General features: G+C 50.6%; 1 protein-coding gene and 1 pseudogene across 1 annotated transcript in view; both read left to right on the top strand.

The window, feature by feature from the left end:
• OSCP1 (organic solute carrier partner 1) overlaps positions 1–22174 on the top strand; it is a 36536-nt gene that overhangs the window by 7750 nt on the left and 6612 nt on the right. The window contains exons 2-6 of the mRNA XM_088460418.1: positions 1234–1388; positions 1740–1907; positions 9749–9829; positions 10086–10189; positions 11502–11630. Coding sequence (XP_088316544.1) covers positions 1234–1388; positions 1740–1907; positions 9749–9829; positions 10086–10189; positions 11502–11630 — 637 coding nt within the window. The remainder of the gene's footprint in view (positions 1–1233; positions 1389–1739; positions 1908–9748; positions 9830–10085; positions 10190–11501; positions 11631–22174) is intronic.
• Positions 14544–16256, top strand: LOC148542871 (uncharacterized; annotated as a pseudogene).

The following is a 22174-nucleotide window of genomic DNA, read 5'->3' on the forward strand; positions in this document are numbered from 1 at the left end:
ACGTGGGGAATGCAGTGTGGTACTAGGCCCCAGATCCGGCCTCTCCCTGTCGGTGAGCTGAGTTGCACATGGGAGCGACGAAACTGAGTGACCGGCCAGGGAGTCCGGCTACAAGAGAGAATAAATGAATAGGGGGAAAAATGGGGGAGACTGGAAGAACGGGGGGAAACATAGGGGGGAGAGATGGAAAGGTGAGAGAGGAAAATCGCCCTGAACTATAGTTAGTGACCCAGTGAATGAAGGGTCCAAAAAACTAATAATTTTATATACAAAGTGGATGTTGAAAGTCAGTATGTGGGTGGCAGCTAATCTCCTGTAGCCAGTTATACCAGTGCTATAGAAAAAAGCTGAGAAGGATATGGGAGACAAGGTGCCTACTAGATGTAGTATTTTAGTTACACTTTTGTGCAAGTGAAAAGCCACGTAAAATGGACTTGTACTGGAGAATAATTAAGATATTATCTGTAAATCAGGAACTTCAGTTAGTATCTATATTTTCTGAGTCAGTCCCTCTCATGCAGCTTGAGATTCACTGTATAAATATATAAGAAAGCCAATACTGTAATATGTAAACAGATTTATTAGCCAAAAGAGAATAAAACATATGAAAGGTGTACAGCAATAAAAATATTTAACAGCTTTTCTGATGTAGAACCAAATTTGGATTCAATGTAGATTCCAATCATTCACCCTGATGGAGTCTAAGACAAAACACATTGCATCTTTGGACACCAAATATGATCCATAATACAGTACATAAGGGAGTAAATGGTTGTTACCATAGGATTTGGAAGAAATTAACCAGTAATATTTGTATGGCTACCCATCCCAGAATCTGGAGTATTCTATTATGTGTAATTGTATCTGTTAAAAATATATCCAGTTCGCCAGGGCACCAAATACTTATAACGAATTGATATACATGCGCACTTAGAAATGATGGAAAAATTGCTAATAGCGACTAATCCACTTTTACTAATTTTATAAAATGTAATTGATAACTGATAGCGAGAAGCTGATTGATGTGCTATGGGTAACTTCACCTCATTATAAGGTTTAATACATCTCCCCCTTAATGTCCTAATTTCATGCGTAAACAGGAAAGTGTAGTGTGTGTAGACTTACCCTTACTCTAGGATGCCCGCACCCCACTTTGTCCAGGCTTATTTTTAAGGCTGCATTCATTATTTCTTACTCATGTAATTATTCCTTATTAAACCTTTTGTCTTTCAGTTATGAATGATATTATCACCACCATGTTTAATAAGAAGTTTATGGAAGAATTGTTTAAGCCACAGGAACTATACTCCAAGAAAGCTCTTAGGACCGTTTTTGACCGTCTCGCCCATGCTTCTATCATGAGACTAAACCAAGCAAGTATGGACAAGGTAAATAGAGCAGTGTATATGTTTGTTTTATTTTTACTGACCAATTTCTTAAAAAAAAAAAAGTTTAGACCTTGTTAAAGGTTTCACTAATCTATACTTCAGGTATATCGCAGTTGAGTACTGTTACTTCACAATATACCGCACTTTCCCATTCTTTTTAAATTTGTTTAACCTTTTGCATGTTTGTTTGTTTTTCTTTTTTTTTTTCTTGACTGCTCACTAAAATGCGGTTCTTTGATGAAAATACTGATTTACTTATATATATATTATAAAACCAAAATTGACCGGTTGCGCTGTTCTACAATAACATATTAATATTTATTGATGTGATGAAGTCTTCTTTTTGTTCAGCTTTATGATCTCATGACTATGGCCTTCAAATACCAAGTTCTTCTGTGCCCTCGGCCCAAGGACATCTTGTTAGTTACCTTTAACCACATGGATGCTATCAAAGACTTTGTTCGGGACTCTCCAAGTATTCTAAATCAAGTGGAAGAAACTTTCCGACAACTTATTGATGTAAGAGGGTTAATTTGCATTGTGAAAAAGGTGGTATGTGTATAATCTATGCATGGAAACAGTAGAACTCTAGATAAATAATCTGTTATAATTATTAATGATTATTCTCTGCTTCCTCCACCTAATCCTGGGAAGTTCAGGCAGCACCATCAGTCTTGTCCAAGTAGCTGAAAAGACAACCTAACGCTGACCACTCTTTATTGTACTTTTGAATCCAGTCAGCTATGCTGGAAATGCAATTGTCACAAGTGCCAGAATGGTTTAGGGCTTTGCTGGGCAACAGGCAGCCCCAGACTCCCATGCGGCCCCACCAAGCCTTCCTATTTATCATATTTCTCAGATTTATTTAAAATGACTGCTTGCATGTTATTACAGATGGGTATCTTTTTGATTAATGTAATTTAATGATTTAACTTCTTACTAAGATTAATCACTTAACTGATCATGGGCCTGATTCAGACCCACTCGCAAGCGGCTGTCCGCTCGCAAGTGGGTCGATGTTATGGACTGAGCATGCGCACGACGGAGGGAGCTCCGTCGTGCGCATGCGCCAGACGCGACGAGCGAAGGAAAGTCCTTCGCTCGTTGTGTCCGATCAAAGGGGGCGTGCTGTCAATGTTGATTGACAGCACGCCCCCTTTGGTGGGCGTGCCGGGGGCGTGCCTCCCTGACGGGGGTATTCCCACGGGAACGCCTCCCGTCAGAAGCCGGCCCACTGACATCACTAGTGATGTCAGTGGGAGTGATTTTGGCTGTGATAGAGCCAAAATCACTCCGGAGCTTGCGGTTGAAAACCTCAACCGCAGGCTCCGGCTCGCAAATTCGATGGTCGCGATGGTCTCGACCATCGCGACCATCACAATGCACGCTCGTATAGCCTGTGGGTGGTGACCCACAGCTATACGAGCGTCCAGGAGGACGCTCCATGAAAATGGAGCCCGGCCCTCATTCAGAGCGTGCGCTCTGCTCAGAGCGTACGGCTCTGAATGAGGGCCCATATTTTTATTTTTCACAACATGGGCTTCAAAAATGTTTATTTCTACTTCAGGGTCCATAGGGTATCCACAGGATACCTTGGGGTATAGGTGTGACGTCAGTCGCAGGGCACCAAAGAGTTAAGCTTTCAGCCTCCCAGGATGCACTAGGTCCCCCTCCTATACCCCGCCCCCGGGCCAAGGCACCTCAGTTTAGTTTGGTGCCCGGCCGGAGTCGGGTGCACCTGTTGGAGTGGGGGCTAGAAGAGCCCCTGAAGCTTATTCTTCATGCAGCTGTGGCTGCACATCTGGATGTACAGCATGGACAGTCAGTCCTGACGTCCCTACACCCCGCCGGTACCAGAACGCCGGTACTGATCCGGGGATGCTGGTGGGCGTCTGGGGTCACAGCTAGCGGTGACCCCAGATGCTCCGGACCATGGCCGGATTCAAGGGGGACAGAGGTAAGCAGCGGGGTCCCGCGGTGGGTCCCCGCTGATCACATGGTCCTAAGTCCCCAGGCAGGGGGCTCCCTGGGGACTGGCTGCAGCGTGGAGCCAGGCGACCAACCTGCGCTTCCACTACCCCCTGGGACAGCGGACCGCAGCAGAGCGGTAGCGCTGCGGCGTCCCAGGGGTTAAATGCATGCCAGGGGAGCGCGCCTTCCCTGTCTCACAGCCGGCGCCTCCCCCGCTGCACACAGCCCTCTCTGCATGCTGCCGACTGGTCCTGTGGCAGCGCTCCTCCCCCAGGCCAGCCTCCTCTCTGCTCCTCGGCGGCCATCTTCTCCAGAACGCATGGTGAACGCTGCTGGAAGCGCTGGACGGAAGCATCGTGGTCTGGGTCCCCCCGCATACCTCTCCTCCGCTGTGGTCAGGTCTGTGTATGCAGCGCTGTGTCCTACCAGGCCCTGTGTCTGTGTAGTTGAGTGATCAGCGCTGTTAGTGCAGGAATTTTTATTTTTCTGCATTGTATGTGACTGTGCTAGCGCTGCTGCCTGTAATCTTTTCTTCTCTAAACTGTCAGCTTTATTACTGTCCCTGTTCTTTCTGCTAAAGCCCTTGCGGTGCGGTGCTGCAGGGTGGTCTCTCGCCTATTTAATACTTAATTGGTGAGAGAGGTCACATACGTGGTGCCATCATGTCTGAAAGTGATTTTCCCCTCCGGCTACAGTGTACCACGTGCAAAGTACCGTTAGCGGAGGGGGAGGGTAGCGCGGAGGGCCTTTGCCGGCAGTGTTTGTCCATGGCGCGGCCTATTACGGTTACAGCACCGGTACAGGAGCCGCCCTGGGCTTGTTTCGCTCAGGCGTTAACAGCTTTAGTGGGCCAGTTAGCTCCGCAGCCCGCGTTTACTCCGATGGGTTTGTCCCAGCAGTCTGTGGTGTCGTCACCCATGCAGGGGTTCCCACGACAATTGGTGGTACCCCACAGTCTCCCTATTTCCCCGCTCCCGGGTTCTCAGGAGCCAGCGTGGGTTAACTCCCTGACGAGTTCTGTACAGCACTTGTCGGATGTGTTGCAAGGGGAGTCTGTGATGCGGTCTCATAAAAGGCCGGTGGCGTCTCTGTCCGCTCCTTATGAGGATGACGAAGGGACGTCTGATGATGGGGAGATTCTAGATCCTTACGATCAGGAACCTCTCCATACTAAGGACGCTGATGCTAAGTCCAAAGTATATATTCCTGGACTTATTCGGGCGGTCCGCACAGCCTTGGTGATTGAGGACGAAGTTCCCCCAGCGGCTAAATCTAAGTATGCCTTTTTCAAAGATGTGAAGGGCGATGCCACAGTCTTTCCTCTTTCGGGTCAGTTGGTGGACCATTTAGAGGAGGCGTGGAAACAACCTGGCAAAAGATACCAGCCGCAGAGACGCCTGGCGGTGGCTTATCCGTTCGCGGATAATTATTTTGCGAAGTGGGAATCCCCTCCACAGGTGGATTCTCACGTGACCCGTCTTGTCCGTAGTGCCACATTGCCGATGCCATCCATGTCCTCCCTTAAGGATGCTACGGACCGCAAGGTAGAAATCTGCCTGAAGTCCGCTTATTCCCTTGCTGGGGGGGCAGCACGGCCGGCTATGGCCATTTGCTGGGTTGCCAGAGCGATGGAGCGCTGGGCGGATTCATTAGAGGCTTCTTTTGAATCCGACTGTCCGGCCGATCAGGCGGAGTTGATTGGCAATCTCCGTGATTCGGCCACCTACATCAACGAGGCGGCTCTAGACATTAGTACTCTGGTGTCTAGAATTTCTTCAGCAGCGGTAGCTGCTCGTCGCACCTTGTGGCTGCGATCCTGGAAGGCGGACGCAGATTCCAAGAAAGGTCTGGAAGCGTTGCCGTTTACCGGAGAAGTTCTCTTCGGTCCGGATCTGGATAAGATTGTGGCCACGCTGGCGGCAGCCAAATCTGCCTGTCTCCCGTCGGCCGCTGCTCCTTCTGGTTCGGGACCATCGTCCTTTCGGTCATCTAGGGCCCAGGGCAGGCCCAAACCACAGTCGTTTCCTCGACAGGCTGGCCCTAAGAAATCGGTCAAGCCCCGGAAGCAGGCATGGAGTACCAGATGTCCGGCCCCCAAGCCAGATGGCAAGCCTGCGGCCTGACGGTCCGGGCCTCCCTTTGGGGGATCCCAGGGTGGGAGGCCGCCTGCTACAGTTCGCCCAGTGTTGGTCGACCACTACGACAGACACTTGGGTTCTGGAGGTGGTTTCCCACGGATACGCCCTCTCCTTCCGGCACAGACCCCCGGCTCGCTTCTTCACCACGGGTCTCCCATCAGACCGGAACAAGGCTACGGAGCTGCGGAAGGTATTGCACACTATGCTCCAGGCTGGAGTTATAGTGGCGGTTCCATTCTCCCAGAGGGGCCAGGGTTTCTATTCAAATCTATTTTTGGTACAGAAACCCAATGGGTCATATCGTCCGATTCTCAACCTCAAAGCACTCAACAAGTCTTTGCGGGTCCCGAAGTTTCGGATGGAGACCCTACGGTCCATCATTCTGGCGCTGGAACCTGGGGACTACTTGGTGTCATTGGACATACAGGACGCTTACCTGCATGTCCCTATTCTTTGGCGCCATCAACAGTTCCTCAGGTTTGCAATCAGCAGCGACCACTTCCAGTTTCGGGCGTTACCTTTTGGCCTGGCAACAGCACCACGTGTTTTCACCAAGGTGATGGCGGTCATGGCGGCTTCTCTGCGGCTGCAGGGAGTCCGCATGTTGCCGTATTTGGACGACCTGTTATTGGTGGCAGGATCTCCAGAGCTCCTGTTACGCCACTTGGACCTGACCATTGCACTGCTGCAACGGCACGGCTGGCTAATCAACTGGCAGAAGTCCACTCTAATCCCGTCTCGGAGGATTCTGCATCTTGGAGCCTTATTGGACTCGGGACAGCAAAGGATCTTCGTGACGGAGGACAAGATCTCTGCTTTACAGTCAAGGGTGCGCAGTTGTCTGCACAGCCGCCGGGTGTCCTTACACTCGGCGATGAGGTTACTGGGCTCCATGGTGTCGGTGTTCGACATGGTGGAATACGCCCAGTTTCACTCCAGACCTCTGCAGCACCTGATCCTGTCCAAGTGGAACGGGCTGACTCAGTCTCTGAAGTCCCAGACGATTGTGCTCACCCAGGAGGTTCGCCTGTCCCTTACGTGGTGGTTACAGACGACCCACCTCAACAAGGGACGTCCGTTCTGGGTTCCAAATTGGGTCCTGTTGACAACGGACGCCAGTCTTCGGGGCTGGGGAGCAGTTTCGGGTCCACACTTGTTCCAGGGCAGGTGGACGCCGACAGAAGCGGAGCTTCCAATAAATATCTTGGAACTCCGTGCGGTCTTCAATGCTCTCCAGCAGGCACAGCGGTTTCTACAGGGTCGCCCGGTGCAGGTCCAGTCGGACAACGCTACCACCGTGGCCTACATAAACAGGCAAGGAGGAACTCGCAGTCGGGCGGCTCTCGTAGAGGTCTCTCGGATCCTGGTTTGGGCGGAGCGCAATCTTCCGGCCATATCAGCGGTCTTCATCCCGGGAGTGCTCAATTGGGAGGCGGACTTTCTAAGTCGCCAGGACGTTCATCCGGGGGAATGGTCCCTGCACCCGGACGTTTTTCAACTACTGGTGGACAGGTGGGGTCTTCCAGAAATCGACCTCATGGCGTCCCGGCACAACAACAAGTTGCCGGTGTACGGGTCTCGCACAAGAGACGAAGGGGCGTCTCTGGTGGATGCTCTGTCCGTCCGGTGGACGTTCCGGTTCGCATACCTGTTCCCTCCGGTCTCCCTTCTTCCACGGGTAATCCGGAAATTCAAACAGGAAGGAGGGACGCTCCTGTTGATAGCTCCCGCGTGGCCCAGACGGCACTGGTTCTCAGACCTTCAGGGTCTGTCCGTGGACATTCCTCTGCGGTTGCCGCTACGACCGGACCTTCTGTCTCAGGGTCCTTGCCTTCACCCGGACCTGACTCGGCTGTCTTTGACGGCGTGGCTGTTGAGACGGCCATGCTGAGGTCCCGGGGGTTTTCCAGCTCTGTGGTGCGTACCATGTTACGAGCTCGGAAACCGTCTTCCGCGAGGATATACCATCGCGTGTGGCATACGTTCTTCCAGTGGTGTCGACCGAGAGGTTATGCACCGCGGGAGTTTCGTCTGTCTCGGATTCTCGCCTTCCTGCAAGCGGGACTAGATCATGGGCTTCGCCTTGCTTCTTTGAAGGTACAGGTTTCGGCCCTATCTGTCTGGTTTCACCGTAGGATTGCTACAATCCCGGATGTGCGCACCTTTAGGCAGGGTGTTCTCCGCATTCAGCCGCCCTTTGTTCCACCTGTGGCGCCTTGGGATTTGGCTGTGGTCCTGAGGGCTCTCCAAGGACCGCCGTTTGAACCACTGGGCTCAGTGGATCTTAAATGGCTAACAGCTAAGACTGTTTTCCTTCTGGCCATTGCTTCGGCCAGACGTGTTTCTGAGTTAGGGGCTCTTTCTTGTAGACCCCCTTTCTTGGTTTTTTATGGGAACAGGGCAGTGCTCCGCACTCGGCCCGAGTTTCTTCCCAAAGTTATTTCCCAGTTTCATATTAACGAGGAAATAGTTGTTCCGGCCTTTAACTCACCGGGTCTTTCCGTGGGTGAGGCCTCTTTGGATGTTGTGCGGGCCTTAAGGACTTATGTTGACCGCACTTCTTCGTTTAGGAAGTCGGACGCTTTGTTTGTCCTCTTTGGCTTCCGTAAAAAGGGTTGGCCTGCTTCAAAGCAAACTTTGGCAGCCTGGATCCGTATGGCTATTTCTGAAGCTTATCTTCATGAAGGCCTACCGGTCCCTCCTTCTCTGAAGGCTCATTCCACTAGGTCTGTGGGTCCTTCGTGGGCAGCTCGACGTGGTGCCTCGGCAGTTCAGATCTGCAAGGCTGCTACGTGGTCTTCTGTCCATACCTTCGTGAGGTATTACAGGTTTGACACCTTCGCCTCTCAGGATGCTTCCTTCGGGCGGCGGATTCTCCTTTCTGCACAGGAGCGTCCCCACCCTTAAAGGATACTGCTTTGGGACATCCCCAAGGTATCCTGTGGATACCCTATGGACCCTGAAGTAGAAAATATGAGATATGGTAAGAACTTACCCTTGTTATCTCTATTTCTACGAAGTCCATAGGGTTCCACAGGACTCCCGCCCTGTCGCACCTGTGCTGCAGATGGGCTTTGCTCTGGTCACCGGTTTTCCGTCTCCCTCTGGTGAGAATGTGATTCTTGTATGTGTCCAGATCTTTGTTCTCTCTCTTCCTTCTCCTCCTCCGGCCTATGGCTTGGTAACTAACTGAGGTGCCTTGGCCCGGGGGCGGGGTATAGGAGGGGGACCTAGTGCATCCTGGGAGGCTGAAAGCTTAACTCTTTGGTGCCCTGCGACTGACGTCACACCTATACCCCAAGGTATCCTGTGGAACCCTATGGACTTCGTAGAAATAGAGATAACAAGGGTAAGTTCTTACCATATCTCATATTTTATTTATTTTTTTTATTTAAAAAAAAAAAACTTTCAAAAATGAATTCAAATATATTGAAAAATTTTTGGATGATGTCTCTCGCCACCCTGTGCCCATAGGGCCCCATTGTAAAATTGCCTCCCCACACACACACTTGCTCTCCATTAGCATTACCCCACATATCCCTTAGTAGTTATAGATCCCCATCTGTGTAGCCCCCACTCCAAAACCTACTACTTTTTTTTTTCTTTTAAATGGGGCACAACTCTGTGTGGTCAGGGGGGACCGATGGTCAATCTCCCCTGCTACAGCTGATCTCTGCACATGCAGAGATCAGCCAAATAATGCTCAGGAGTAAGTAAGGCCCATCTTTGGACTTTTGTCCCCAGTACATACACTCCAGAATGGCATTCGCACCACTTTCAGAGGCGGGATTCATGCTGTAATGTCTATGATCACAGACCGCTGCATCACTGCAGGTGGACGGACAAGCAGCCGTTATTCCTGATTTTCCTCTTTAAAAGCTGAGCGAAGCAGCAGGGCTGCATGGAAGTTATTGGCTAAAGCCCAGCTGGCTGTTGTCTCATCCCAATGGACCGCACCAGTAATATGCAGCCCTTTAGAAGTTTAGAAGGCTAGTCGATTTAGTGATCACTGAAGCGTATCTAGTTGCCTATGACTGGGTTAGTGTCTCCCAGGCCTTTAGAGTACCATAGATAGGTCCACAAAATAAATTAGATCTGCAATCACGATAAAAGCCGGGCAAGTTTGCAAGCAACTTGTCCGTTATGGGTGACATTTGTCAGCAACCTCATTTTTAAACCTATTTTCTGCATTACTTATAGGTCATATGTACAATGGTAAGATAACAGCGGACATGTTTTCTCTTGGTACAGATTTATAACTGCCTGCCTGCTGGTGAGTTTCAGCTTATCAGGCAAACTTTGCTCATCTTCTTCCAGGACATGCACATTCGGGTAAGTGTTTGGCACCACCACATGATAGGTGCACAGTAGGTGCTTGATTTTACACAGATTACTTTGATTGTACTGTACACATTGGCATCTCTGAAATCTTTTTGATATAAATACATTGTCATTTTCTGAAATGAGTTACTCACACATGTAAGGCCTTAATTATACAATGGGGTTTTCTGGAATAAGTGACTACTTTACAAACTGATGTACCTTCTGGGCACTTCTGTAACCATATGTCGTGTTCTTTGTTTGGTAGGTCTCTATTTTCTTGAAAGATAAAGTCCAAAACTCAAATGGGCGTTTTGTGCTCCCTACATCTGGTCCTGTCCCTTGGGGCACTGAAGTGCCCGGGCTTATTAGGTGAGTGCTGGCTGATCTTTACTTTGCCCAGGATATAAAACCTAACTAATATTTGCCTTTCCGTAAAACGTGTAGATATGGGAGGTTTTTTTACTTGTACCTTTTTTTTTTTTTTTTTTTGTTCTTTTATATGTAACATGCAAACTTCTGTCATTTATTGGTAACTAGTCAACTATAATCATTATTAGATTTTAATATATATGGATTGTTATGTTTGCTTATAATAATAGTACAAACTCTCTAAACGTTCTATATATGCTTCCCCTCTCCTACAAGCCCTCTACTGCCTCCCATTCCCCTTCAGAACCTGATTCAAGGTTCTTACACTCGCTTACAAGGCCTCACCCATTCCTCTCCCATTTAGATCTCTAACCTCATCTCCCTTCACTCTTCTGGCCGCCCTCTTCGTTCAACAAATTCACACCGCCTCTCATGCCAACTTATTACTTCCTCCCACTCCCGCCTTCAAGATTTTGCTTGTGCTGCTCCCCACCTTTGGAACTCTCTCCCCATCAGACTTTCTACAATCCTTCACACGGGGTCTCAAGACCCACTACGTCATCAAAGCCTTCCAGCTCTCATCCTAACCTGCTGCTACATGCTCCTTCCTCCCTGTCTACCACATCTGCGTCACACCTGTTTGTGTGCCCCTCCCCTTTAGAATGTAAGCTCTTACGAGCAGAACCCTCTAACCTCTTGTGTTTCTCTTTACTTTATTTTCATCTACTCCTTACTCCCCATTAGGGCACCTAACACTTGGTTGCTTATGCTGTGGATATTTGGGTGTTATGGTCGATAATGTAGCAATGTATATTATCCATGTCCTTGTCCTGCGCTGTATTGGAAGTCTCACTGGTCACTTATTAGTTTATGTACTTTGTAAAGCGCTGCAGAACACTTGTGGCACCATATAAATAAACAAAAATAATAATAATAATCTCTAGCTACAGTGGTATCCAGAAACTTTGAGAATAAACTAACTTTGATACTAAAATGAAGATCAATACAAAACAAGAGTGTTCTAATGATCTAAATTGCAATTACTTGTTTATTTTTATATAAAATATCAAGTTGTATTTTATAAGTAGTCCATTTTTATATTGTGTACTAATATAAAGATTATATCATTGTAGTTTCAAAGAAGTGATGAAATATTATGGTGTAATTCAATAAACAAAATGCACACTGATCATATTACTGACTATTATGAGCCAGTAACTAGATCTGCCCTAAGCTGGTATCCTTTTATAATCTCAGAAAACTTCTCAGTGGCTTGCAATGTTTTTAAAGTATTATTTTGTCCATCCCATAGGATTTTCAATTATAAAGGAGAGGAAGTAAAAGGAATGGAGTTCCAGAATGGGGGAAATTATGTCAGCCCATTGCGGGAAGGGTCTTATGATCTATTTGGCGACAGGGTGCTTAAGCTGGGGACAAATATGTAAGTGTTTGGTTTACAGCTGTTTAATTTGAGTGAAAATGCATAACCAGCTTCTGTATTTGTAAATAATGTTTCAGGCTGAAGGAAGTTCTAGATGTGCATTGGCAATGTTGAGCTGCACATACCGCTGTTCATATTTCTCCTTCATCCACTAGGGGACACTGGAGCTACAACACGGTGGTATAGACGTGGGTCGAGAGGAGCCTGGCACTTTAAGAATTTCTATAGATGTGACTGGCTCCTCCGCCTCTATACCCAATCAGCACCAGTTTTTTAAAATGTGCCAAGATAAGCCGGAGCACTCTGGGCTGTCTTCAGCCTTATTGGATTTTATTTTATCTTATGTTTTTTTATGAAGACAGGCAGGCGGCTTTCTGTGACAGCCTGCCTGCTATGTGGGAGCCGCTGGGGAGGGCACCGACACTGCTACTGCTGCCAGTGTCCGGAGCCCTTGTAGGAAACTAGTGAGACATCGGTCTCAGTGAGGCCCGCCACAGCAGACTTGTGAGCTTGTGCCCGGGTCCTCACACGCCTACAGCCCAGCACTCCAGCCGCAGCGGACGGAGTATTACACACCGCTCCTGACTAGCAGGAGCGGTGTTAAGTCTGGGCTTTTCAGTGCGGCACTCGGTGGCTGCACTGATAGGTGGCGTCAGTCTCTCCTCCCACTAACTATGGGGAAGGAGAGCGGTTGGCTGTTAGCATAGTGCAGTACAACTGCGACTATCATTTCCCTTCATTCCTTCCCACTATCCACTGTTGTGCCGGCGGTGGGGAGAGTATAGCGCCAGCTAGCCCCATAACAAACAGTGCTCCACTTTTAAGATTCCGATCCGGGTCTGAGTGGGCGGGTCTTTATACAGACGGCCATGATTGCACTCCTAGGTATCTGGCGCCACCCTTCTCCCTCCGCTCACTTGGAGGGCTCAGCACGGAACGGTGCCGTTTTCGAGCAAAGACAAGAGGGACGCTGATGTTGCAGGCTCTGCTGTGTTGCCACTGTCGCTGAAGAGCCAATTCAAAAGTAGGGGTTAGTAAGCCCCATAAGGTGGGAGCTGTCTGTGACCTTGCTCCCCTCCATCTATTCCTGTCTCCTCTTTCCTACCTGTTACTTCGTGTGTGTGTGTGTGTGTTATTTGTATACAAGATGGTAGCTAAAGCAGCAGAGAACTTCTCAAAAATTACTTGCTTGCTCTAAATGCAAGAAAAAGTTTACTCATGCACGGACAGAAGGCTCTTCCCTATGTGAGGTGTGTGTGTGTGTGTGTGTGATACCGAACTCTCTATTGCTACACAGGGTGTGAATGTACCTCCATCCTGGATACAAACTTTTACTGGGGTTATAGCGGATTTAACTTCCGAATTAGCCGCCTCTAGAAGAGAAAGGGAAGCTGCTCGGGAGGGTCCCAGTACTTCCCATCCCACTTTTGCAACTAGTGATAGTTTTGTTTCAGATGATTAGTGCTTTTCCAGACCGTTTCTTGGGCTGTCGGCATCAGCCGACAGTCCAAGAAACGAGCTTTATCTGTGGTTCTCCAGTCCGAGGAAGAATAGGAGGGTAATGATTCTTCACAGGAAGAGAAGGAAGGTGAGACACTGGAGGACTATGGATATGGAGGTCTTTTTTCCGGAACCAATACCACTGTCGCAGGGGGTGAAGGCTCTGATCCTCGCAGTTCGTGAGGTCCTTCATGTGTCTGATACTGATTGTCAGGAATCAGTGGATGTAAACCTGTTTGGTAAGAAACTCAAATCCACTGTTACCTTTCCTGTTTCCCTTAAATTAGATGCACAGATTGTGGCCGCCTGGAAACATCCAGATTAGAAGTTTCATCTTCCGTGCCATTTTCTGTCTCTGTATCCCTTTCCTCTAGATAATAGGAGTAGATGCGGAAACTCCTCCACAAGTGGACTCTTCAGTCTCTCGTCTTTCCAAGAAGACTACCTTTCCGGTACCAGGCGCAACGACCTTACAGGAAGGCTCAGATCGCAAGATAGAAGTCACTCTCATGTCCATCTACATAGCGGCAGGGGCCCTACTTAGACCGGCCCTTGTTGGCTCTTGGGTTAACAGTAGAAAAATGGGCTGAACAACTAGCAGAGGGTCTACGATCTAATGCTCCTAGGTCGTAGCTCATCACCCTAGCGGAACATATCCATGTATCGGCGGTATACCTGGGAGAAGCTTCGCGTGATATAGGCCAGGTAAGTTCTAGGATTTCAGCCTCTGCTGTTGCCGCTCATTGAGCCCTGTGGTTACGTTCCTGGCAGGCGGATGCAAAATCCAAGTGTGTGGTTGAAGGACTTCCGTTTACAGGTGATAGGCTATTTGGTCCCGAGCTAGACAAATGGATCTCTCTAGCCACGGGTGGGAAAAGCACTTTTTTGCCTTCTTCAGCGCCAACTCCATGCATGTCCTACAAAGGGCCTTCCTTTTGTTCCTTTCGCACCTCTGCAAAATTCCAGGGTAGACCCAGGGGTGCTTCATCGGCTACAAAAGGACGACGCCAGGCTGCCAGCTCCCGCAATCCGATCCCAAGCCTGTTGCATGACGTGCTCCTGTCCCACCTGGGGGGGACCCTAAGGTGGGTGCTCTCCTTCTGCGGTTTGCGGAGGTCTGGACCAAGATCTGTTTGGACTCCTGGGTTTGCAGTTTGGTCGGTCAGGGCTACAAGCTCGACTTTGCTTTTCCTCCTTCAGTTCAGTTTTTCACCACAGGTCTTCCCATCGATCCAAGGAAACTACTTCAGCAGGCAATCAACAGGCTTTTGGCTGCAGAGGTCCTGGTTCCAGTTCCAACTCCCCAAATGACTCAGGGCTTCTATTCAAATCTTTTTGTAGTCCCCAAGCCAGATGGTTCGGTTCGACCCATCTTGAACCTCAAATCTTTATCGGTTATACCACAGATTCATAATGGAATCCCTCCATTCAGTGATTGCGGGATTGGAAGAGGCAGAATATCTGGTCTCATTAGACATCAAGGATGCGTATTTTCACATCCCCATTTGGAAACCGCATCAAGCATTTCTTCGCTTTGCGATTCTGGATTCCCATTACCAGTTTCAGGCCCTGCCGTTTGGCCTATCATCGGCTCCCAGGGTCTTCACCAAGGTAATGGCGGTTATGATTGCCTATCTTCGCTCACAGGGAATGAACATTTTACCATACTTGGACGACCTTCTAATCAAAGCCTCGTCAAGAGAGGGTCTATTGGAACATGTAGCTCTGACACACCAGTTCCTCGTTCAACTCTGCTGGATAACCAATTTACAGAAGTCCCGTTGATACCATCTAACAGGCTTAATAGTGTTCACTCCAGCTCCGGCGGCAGGCAGGGCGCCGGAGCTAGAGAGGGCAAGTTTGGCGCGCGTGTCCGAAAAAGGGGGCGTGACCATGAAAAGGGGGCGTGTCTATAAGATGTCCCCTTTTCGCCATACTTGGGGGCGTGCCCGGCACTTACGGACACGCCGGGCAGCCTCCAAGCGCTACAGAGTGAGAATAGATGCCGGGCGCTTTTTATTCTCCGACAGTGACCGGGTCACCGCACATTCCTCCACCCGCGGGACACTGCGTCCAGCAGGTGAAGACGGCACCCGCAGGCTGTGAGGGCAGGGCGCTTTTTGCCCCTCAGAAGGAGGGCAGGGCGCCGCACCCCGCTAGAACAATCTAGCGGGAACGCTACTTAAGCTTCTGGGGATGATTCTGGACACAGTGTCACTGTGAATTTTCCTTCCTCTGGACAAAGCACAGGATATCCAGGAATTTGTTTGATCAGTCCTCAAACCCAGATGTTTCAGCCCACCTTTGTATCAGACTCCTAGGGAAGATGATAGCATCAATCGAGGCCATCCAGTTCGGTAGATTTCACTCCAGATCATTCCAGTTGGACCTTCTGTCCCAGTGGTCCGGGTCTCACCTGCAGATGCATCATCTGGTGACCTTGTGTCCACAATCTCTCTGTTTTCCCTACTTTGGTGGCTCCGGACAGATCACGTGCTGGCGGAGCGTCTATTCGGCATTAGGGACCGAATTCTGCTGACCACGGATGCCAGTCTTCGCGGTTGGGGAGTGGCGACCTTGAACAACCAATTCCAGGGACGTTGGACACACCAGGAGTCTCTCTTACCAATCAATATTCTAGAACTACGAGCCATCTATTACGGTCTTCTTGCAGCGGCTCCCCTGTTACGGGGGACACCGGTTTGTGTCCAGTCAGACAACGCTACAGCCGCCACGGCTATACGGATATACGCCACGTATATCAATCGTCAAGGGGGGACTCGCAGCCGCATGGCAATGCGAGAGGCAAGACCTGTTCTCAGATGGGTAGAAAGAAATGTCCCGGGAATCTCGGCAATCTTCATTCCGGGAGTAGACAACTGGGAAGCAGACTACCTCAGTCGACACGATCTTCATCTGGGAGAATGGGCTCTTCATGGCGCAGTCTTCCGGCATCTGGTGTTCTGCTGGAGAGTACCACAGATTGTTTCTGGAGGCCATGAGATCGATAACCAACTACCTCCTGTATTGGTTCAGGACGAGGGATCCCATATGATCTTGTGTACCTGTTTCCGCTGTTCCCTCCGATTCCACGAGTGCTCAAGTGCATCAAATGCGAATCCATGACAGTCTTCCTGGTGGCACCGGATTGGCCTCGCTGAGCTTGGTACTCGGATCTTCTCTCCCTCCTGGCAGATGATCCTTGGCCTCTTCCTCTTAGATTAGATCTTCTGCAACAATGTCCTTTCGTTCATTCCGACTTAAGTCATCTTCGTTTTGATGGCGTGGCTGTTGAAACCGCCATTCTAAAAAGCCGGGGCATTACAAGGAAGGTGATTCCTACCATGCTTCAGGCTCTTAAGCCGGTCATTACCATAGAATTTGGAATTCCTATGTGTCTTTGTGTGAGTTGTGTGGTTCCTCTACTTCTTCCTTGCATTTACCTTGCCTCCTTCTTTTCCTTCAAAAAGGCTTGGATGCGGGGCTTCGGTTAGGTTCCCTTTTAAGTGCAGGTTTCAGCTTTCACTGTTTTCTTCCTGCGTAGTTTGGCGCGGCTTCCGTAGGTTTAGACATTTCTTCAGGGGGTCCTTTTGTGTTCAGTTTCCCTTTATTCCACCTACATACCCATGGGATCTTAACCTTGTTCTCTGCTTTCTTCAGTCCGCACTTTTTGAGCCTTTAGATGAAGTTGACCTCAAATTTCTTACTTGGAAGTTGATCCTGTTGCTGGCGCTTGCTTCCGCTAGACGAGTTTCGGAACTGTGTGCCCTTTCTTGCAGGTCTCCTTATTTGGTATTTCATGATGATCGAGTGGTTCTTTCACTTTTACCTAAGTGGTGTCGGCTTTCCACATAAATCAACCGATTGTGGTACCTGCACTGAAGGATTCATCACCTCTGGCCGTGGTGCAGGTTCTCCAAATTTGTGTCTCTCACTGAAGGTTTCCGTAAATCGGACGCTCTTCTTTCTTCTTCTTTCTTTTTTCTTTTTTTTTGTCCTTTTATGATGCAGCCAAGCAGGGTGGCCGGTGTCTAAACAGACCATGGCGAGATGGATTCACCTGACTATTCGTCAGGCTTATTTGTCTAATTCTCTGTCCCTGCCTGTTTCCATTGCGGCTCATTCTACACGCTCAGTAGCTACAGCTTGGGCTGCGTGCAGGGAAGCCTTCACTTCTCAACTGTGTAGGGCAGCTACTTGGTCCTCTTTACATACCTTTTGCAGCCTCTGATTTCTAGTTTTGGCCGTAGGGTTTTACAGGTTTCTCAGCGCTCACCCTCCATGTTGGGGGTTTGGGACGTCCCCAGTGTCGTAGCTCCAGTGTCCCCTAGTGGTTGAAGGAGAAAACAGAATTTTGGTACATACCGGTAACTCTGTTTCTCCGATTCCACAGGGTCCACTGGACGCCCTCCCAGCGCTGCTTCCTGTTTCTGTTCAGTTAGTTAACTGTTGCGGTTTGGCTTTTCTGTACTCCTTGCTGTAGGGTGTGACTGCTGTGTGGTTTGGTTAGCAGCTGTGCTAATTTCTTCTTAGCTTCTCCTTCTCCTCTTTGGTTCTGTGTTTCCTCCGTCTCTTCTCTGGCTCAGTTTTTTAACTGGGGCTGATGGGGTATAAAGGGGGAGGAGCCAGTCACATCTTTAGAAATTCTCAAAGTGCCAGGCTCATCTAGACCCTTGTCTATACACCAGTGTCGTAGCACCAGTGTCCCCTGTAGAATCGGAGAAACAGATTTACCGGTAAGTACCAAAATCCTGGTATTATTGCAGCTAGGGTGCAAGGTAAAATTAGCAATATTACTGGACAAGAAGTCCCTTCTGACCTCTTCGGAAGGATCTGTGCGGCCATCTCCTAAATTTGAATCTCCCCATACTGCAGGACAGGGTGATGTATGGTAAAATCAGAGCTGTGTTTAAATAAAATGTAGTACACGAAAGGGTGTCCCTTTACACATCTTTATTCTGCCTAATATATCATTTCTACTTTCTACTTCAGGGTCCATAGGGTATCCACAGGATACCTTGGGGTATAGGTGTGACGTCAGTCGCTGGGCACCATAGAGTTAAGCTTTTCAGCCTCCCAGGATGCACTAGGGTCCCCCTCCTATACCCCGCCCCCGAGCCAAGGCACCTCAGTTTAGTTTGGTGCCCGGCCGGAGTCGGGTGCACCTGTCGGAGTGGGGGCTAGAAGAGCCCCTGAAGCTTTCTTCAGTGCAGCTGTGGCTGCACATCTGGATGTACAGCATGGACAGTCAGTCCTGACGTCCATGCTGTCTTCCCTACACCCCCGCCGGTACCAGAACGCCGGTACCGATCCGGGGATGCTGGTGAGCATCTGGGGTCGCAGCGGTGACCCCAGATGTTCCGGACCCAAGGGGGACAAAGGTAAGCAGCGGGGTCCCGTGGTGGGTCCTCGCTGGTCACATGGTCCTAAGTCCCCAGGCAGGGGGCTCCCTGGGGACTGGCTGCAGCGTGGAGCCAGGCGACCAACCTGCGCTTTCCACTACCCCCTGGGACAGCGGACCGCAGCAGAGCGGTAGCGCTGCGGCGTCCCAGGGGTTAAATGCATGCCAGGGGAGCACGCCTTCCCTGTCTCACAGCCGGCGCCTCCCCCGCTGCACACAGCCCTCTCTGCATGCTGCCGACTGGTCTTGTGGCAGCGCTCCTCCCCCAGGCCAGCCTCCTCTCTGCTCCTCGGCGGCCATCTTCTCCAGAACGCATGGTGAACGCTGCTGGAAGCGCTGGACGGAAGCATCGTGGTCTGGGTCCCCCCGCATACCTCTCCTCCGCTGTGGTCAGGTCTGTGTATGCAGCGCTGTGTCCTACCAGGCCCTGTGTCTGCGTAGTTGAGTGATCAGCGCTGTTAGTGCAGGAATTGATTTTCTTTGCATTGTATGTGACTGTGCTAGCGCTGCTGCCTGTAACTTTTCTCTAAACTGTCAGCTTTATTACTGTCCCTGTTCTTTCTGCTAAGCCCTTGCGGTGCAGGGCTGCAGGGTGGTCTCTCGCCTATTTAAGTTATAATTGGTGAGAGAGGTCACATACGTGGTGCCATCATGTCCGAAAGTGATTTTCCCCTCCGGCTACAGTGTACTACGTGTAAAGTACCGTTAGCGGAGGGGGAGGGTAGCGCGGAGGGCCTTTGCCGGCAGTGTTTGTCCATGGTGCGGCCTCTTACGGTTACAGCACCGGTACAGGAGCCGCCCTGGGCTTGTTTCGCTCAGGCGCTTACAGCCTTAGTGGGCCAGTTAGCTCCGCAGCCCGCGTTTACACCGATGGGTTTATCCCAGCAGTCAGTGGTGTCGTCACCCATGCAGGGTTTCCCACGACAATTGGTGGTACCCCACAGTCTCCCTATTTCCCCGCTCCCGGTTTCTCAGGAGCCAGCGTGGGTTAACTCCCTGACGAGTTCTGTACAGCACTTGTCGGATGTGTTGCAAGGGGAGTCTGTGATGCGGCCGCATAAACGGCCGGTGGCGTCTCTGTCCGCTCCTTATGAGGATGACGAGGGGACGTCTGATGATGGGGAGATTCTGGATCCTTACGATCAGGAACCTCTCCATACTAAGGACGCTGATGCTAAGTCCAAAGTATATATTCCTGGACTTATTCGGGCGGTCCGCACAGCCTTGGTGATTGAGGACGAAGTTCCCCCAACGGCTAAATCTAAGTATGCCTTTTTCAAAGATGTGAAGGGCGATGCCACAGTCTTTCCTCTTTCGGGTCAGTTGGTGGACCATTTAGAGGAGGCGTGGAAACAGCCTGGCAAAAGATACCAGCCGCAGAGACGCCTGGCGGTGGCTTATCCGTTCGCGGATAATTATTTTGCAAAGTGGGAATCCCCTCCACAGGTGGATTCTCACGTGACCCGTCTTGTCCGTAGTGCCACATTGCCGATGCCATCTATGTCCTCCCTTAAGGATGCTACGGACCGCAAGGTGGAGATCTGCCTGAAGTCCGCTTATTCCCTTGCGGGGGGAGCAGCACGGCCGGCTATGGCCATTTGCTGGGTTGCCAGAGCGATGGAGCGCTGGGCGGATTCATTAGAGGCTTCTTTTGATTCCGACTGTCCGGCCGAACAGGCAGAGTTGATTGGTAATCTCCGTGATTCGGCCACTTATATCAACGAGGCGGCCTTAGACATTAGTACTCTGGTGTCTAGAATTTCTTCAGCAGCGGTGGCTGCTCGTCGCACCTTGTGGCTGCGATCCTGGAAGGCAGACGCAGATTCCAAAAAGGGTCTGGAGGCGTTGCCGTTTACCGGAGAAGTTCTCTTCGGTCCGGATCTGGATAAGACTGTGGCCACGCTGGCGGCAGCCAAATCGGCTTGTCTCCCGCTGCTCCTTCTGGTTCTGGACCATCGTCCTTTCGGTCATCTAGGGCCCAGGGCAGGCCCAAACCACAGTCGTTTCCTCGACAGGCTGGCCCTAAGAAATCGGCCAAGCCCCGGAAGCAGGCATGGAGTACCAGACGTCCGGCCCCCAAGCCAGATGACAAGCCTGCGGCCTGACGGTCCGGGCCTCCCTTTGGGGGATCCCAGGGTGGGAGGCCGCCTGCTGCAGTTCGCCCAGTGTTGGTCGGCCACTACGACAGACACTTGGGTTCTGGAGGTGGTTTCCCACGGATACGCCCTCTCCTTCCGGCACAGACCCCCGGCTCGATTCTTCACCACGGGTCTACCATCAGACCGGACCAAGGCTACGGAGCTGCGGAAGGTATTGCGCACACTGCTCCAGGCTGGAGTTATAGTGCCTGTTCCATTCTCCCAGAGGGGTCAGGGTTTCTATTCAAATCTATTTTTGGTACAGAAACCCAATGGGTCGTATCGTCCGATTCTCAACCTCAAAGCACTCAACAAGTCTTTGCGGGTTCCGAAGTTTCGGATGGAGACCCTACGGTCCATCATTCTGGCGTTGGAACCTGGGGACTACATGGTGTCATTGGACATTCAGGACGCTTACCTGCATGTCCCTATTCTTTTGCGCCATCAACAGTTCCTCAGGTTTGCAATCCGCAGCGACCACTTCCAGTTTCGGGCGTTACCTTTTGGCCTGGCGACAGCACCACGTGTTTTCACCAAGGTGATGGCGGTCATGGCGGCTTCTCTGCGGCTGCAGGGAGTCCGCATGTTGCCGTACTTGGACGACCTGTTATTGGTGGCAGGATCTCCAGAGCTCCTGTTACGCCACTTGGACCTGACCATTGCACTGCTGCAACGGTACGGCTGGCTAATCAACTGGCAGAAGTCCACTCTAATACCGGCTCGGAGGATTCTGCATCTTGGAGCCTTATTGGACTCGGGACAGCAAAGGATCTTCGTGACGGAGGACAAGATCTCTGCTTTACAGTCAAGGGTGCGCAGTTGTCTGCACAGCCGCCGGGTGTCCCTACACTCGGCGATGAGGTTACTGGGCTCCATGGTGTCGGTGTTCGACATGGTGGAATAGGCCCAGTTTCACTCCAGACCTCTGCAGCACCTGATCCTGTCCAAGTGGAACGGGCTGCCTCAGTCTCTGAAGTCCCAGACGATTGTGATCACCCCGGAGGTTCGCCTGTCCCTTGCGTGGTGGTTACAGACGACCCACCTCAACAAGGGACGTCCGTTCTGGGTTCCAAATTGGGTCCTGTTGACAACGGACGCCAGTCTTCGGGGCTGGGGAGCAGTTTCGGGTCCACACTTGTTCCAGGGCAGGTGGACGCCGACAGAAGCGGAGCTTCCAATAAATATCTTGGAACTCCGTGCGGTCTTCAATGCTCTCCAGCAGGCACATCGGTTTCTCCAGGGTCACCCGGTGCAGGTCCAGTCTGACAACGCTACCACCGTGGCCTACATAAACAGGCAAGGAGGAACTCTGTCGGGCGGCTCTCGTAGAGGTCTCTCGGATCCTGGTTTGGGCGGAGCGCAATCTTCCGGCCATATCAGCGGTCTTCATCCCCGGAGTGCTAAATTGGGAGGCGGACTTTCTAAGTCGCCAGGACGTTCATCCGGGGGAATGGTCCCTGCACCCGGACGTTTTTCAACTACTGGTGGACAGGTGGGGTCTTCCA

This window comes from Taudactylus pleione, unplaced genomic scaffold, assembly GCF_031769625.1.
Source record: "Taudactylus pleione unplaced genomic scaffold, aTauple2 ptg000007l, whole genome shotgun sequence".
NCBI lineage: Eukaryota > Metazoa > Chordata > Amphibia > Anura > Myobatrachidae > Taudactylus > Taudactylus pleione.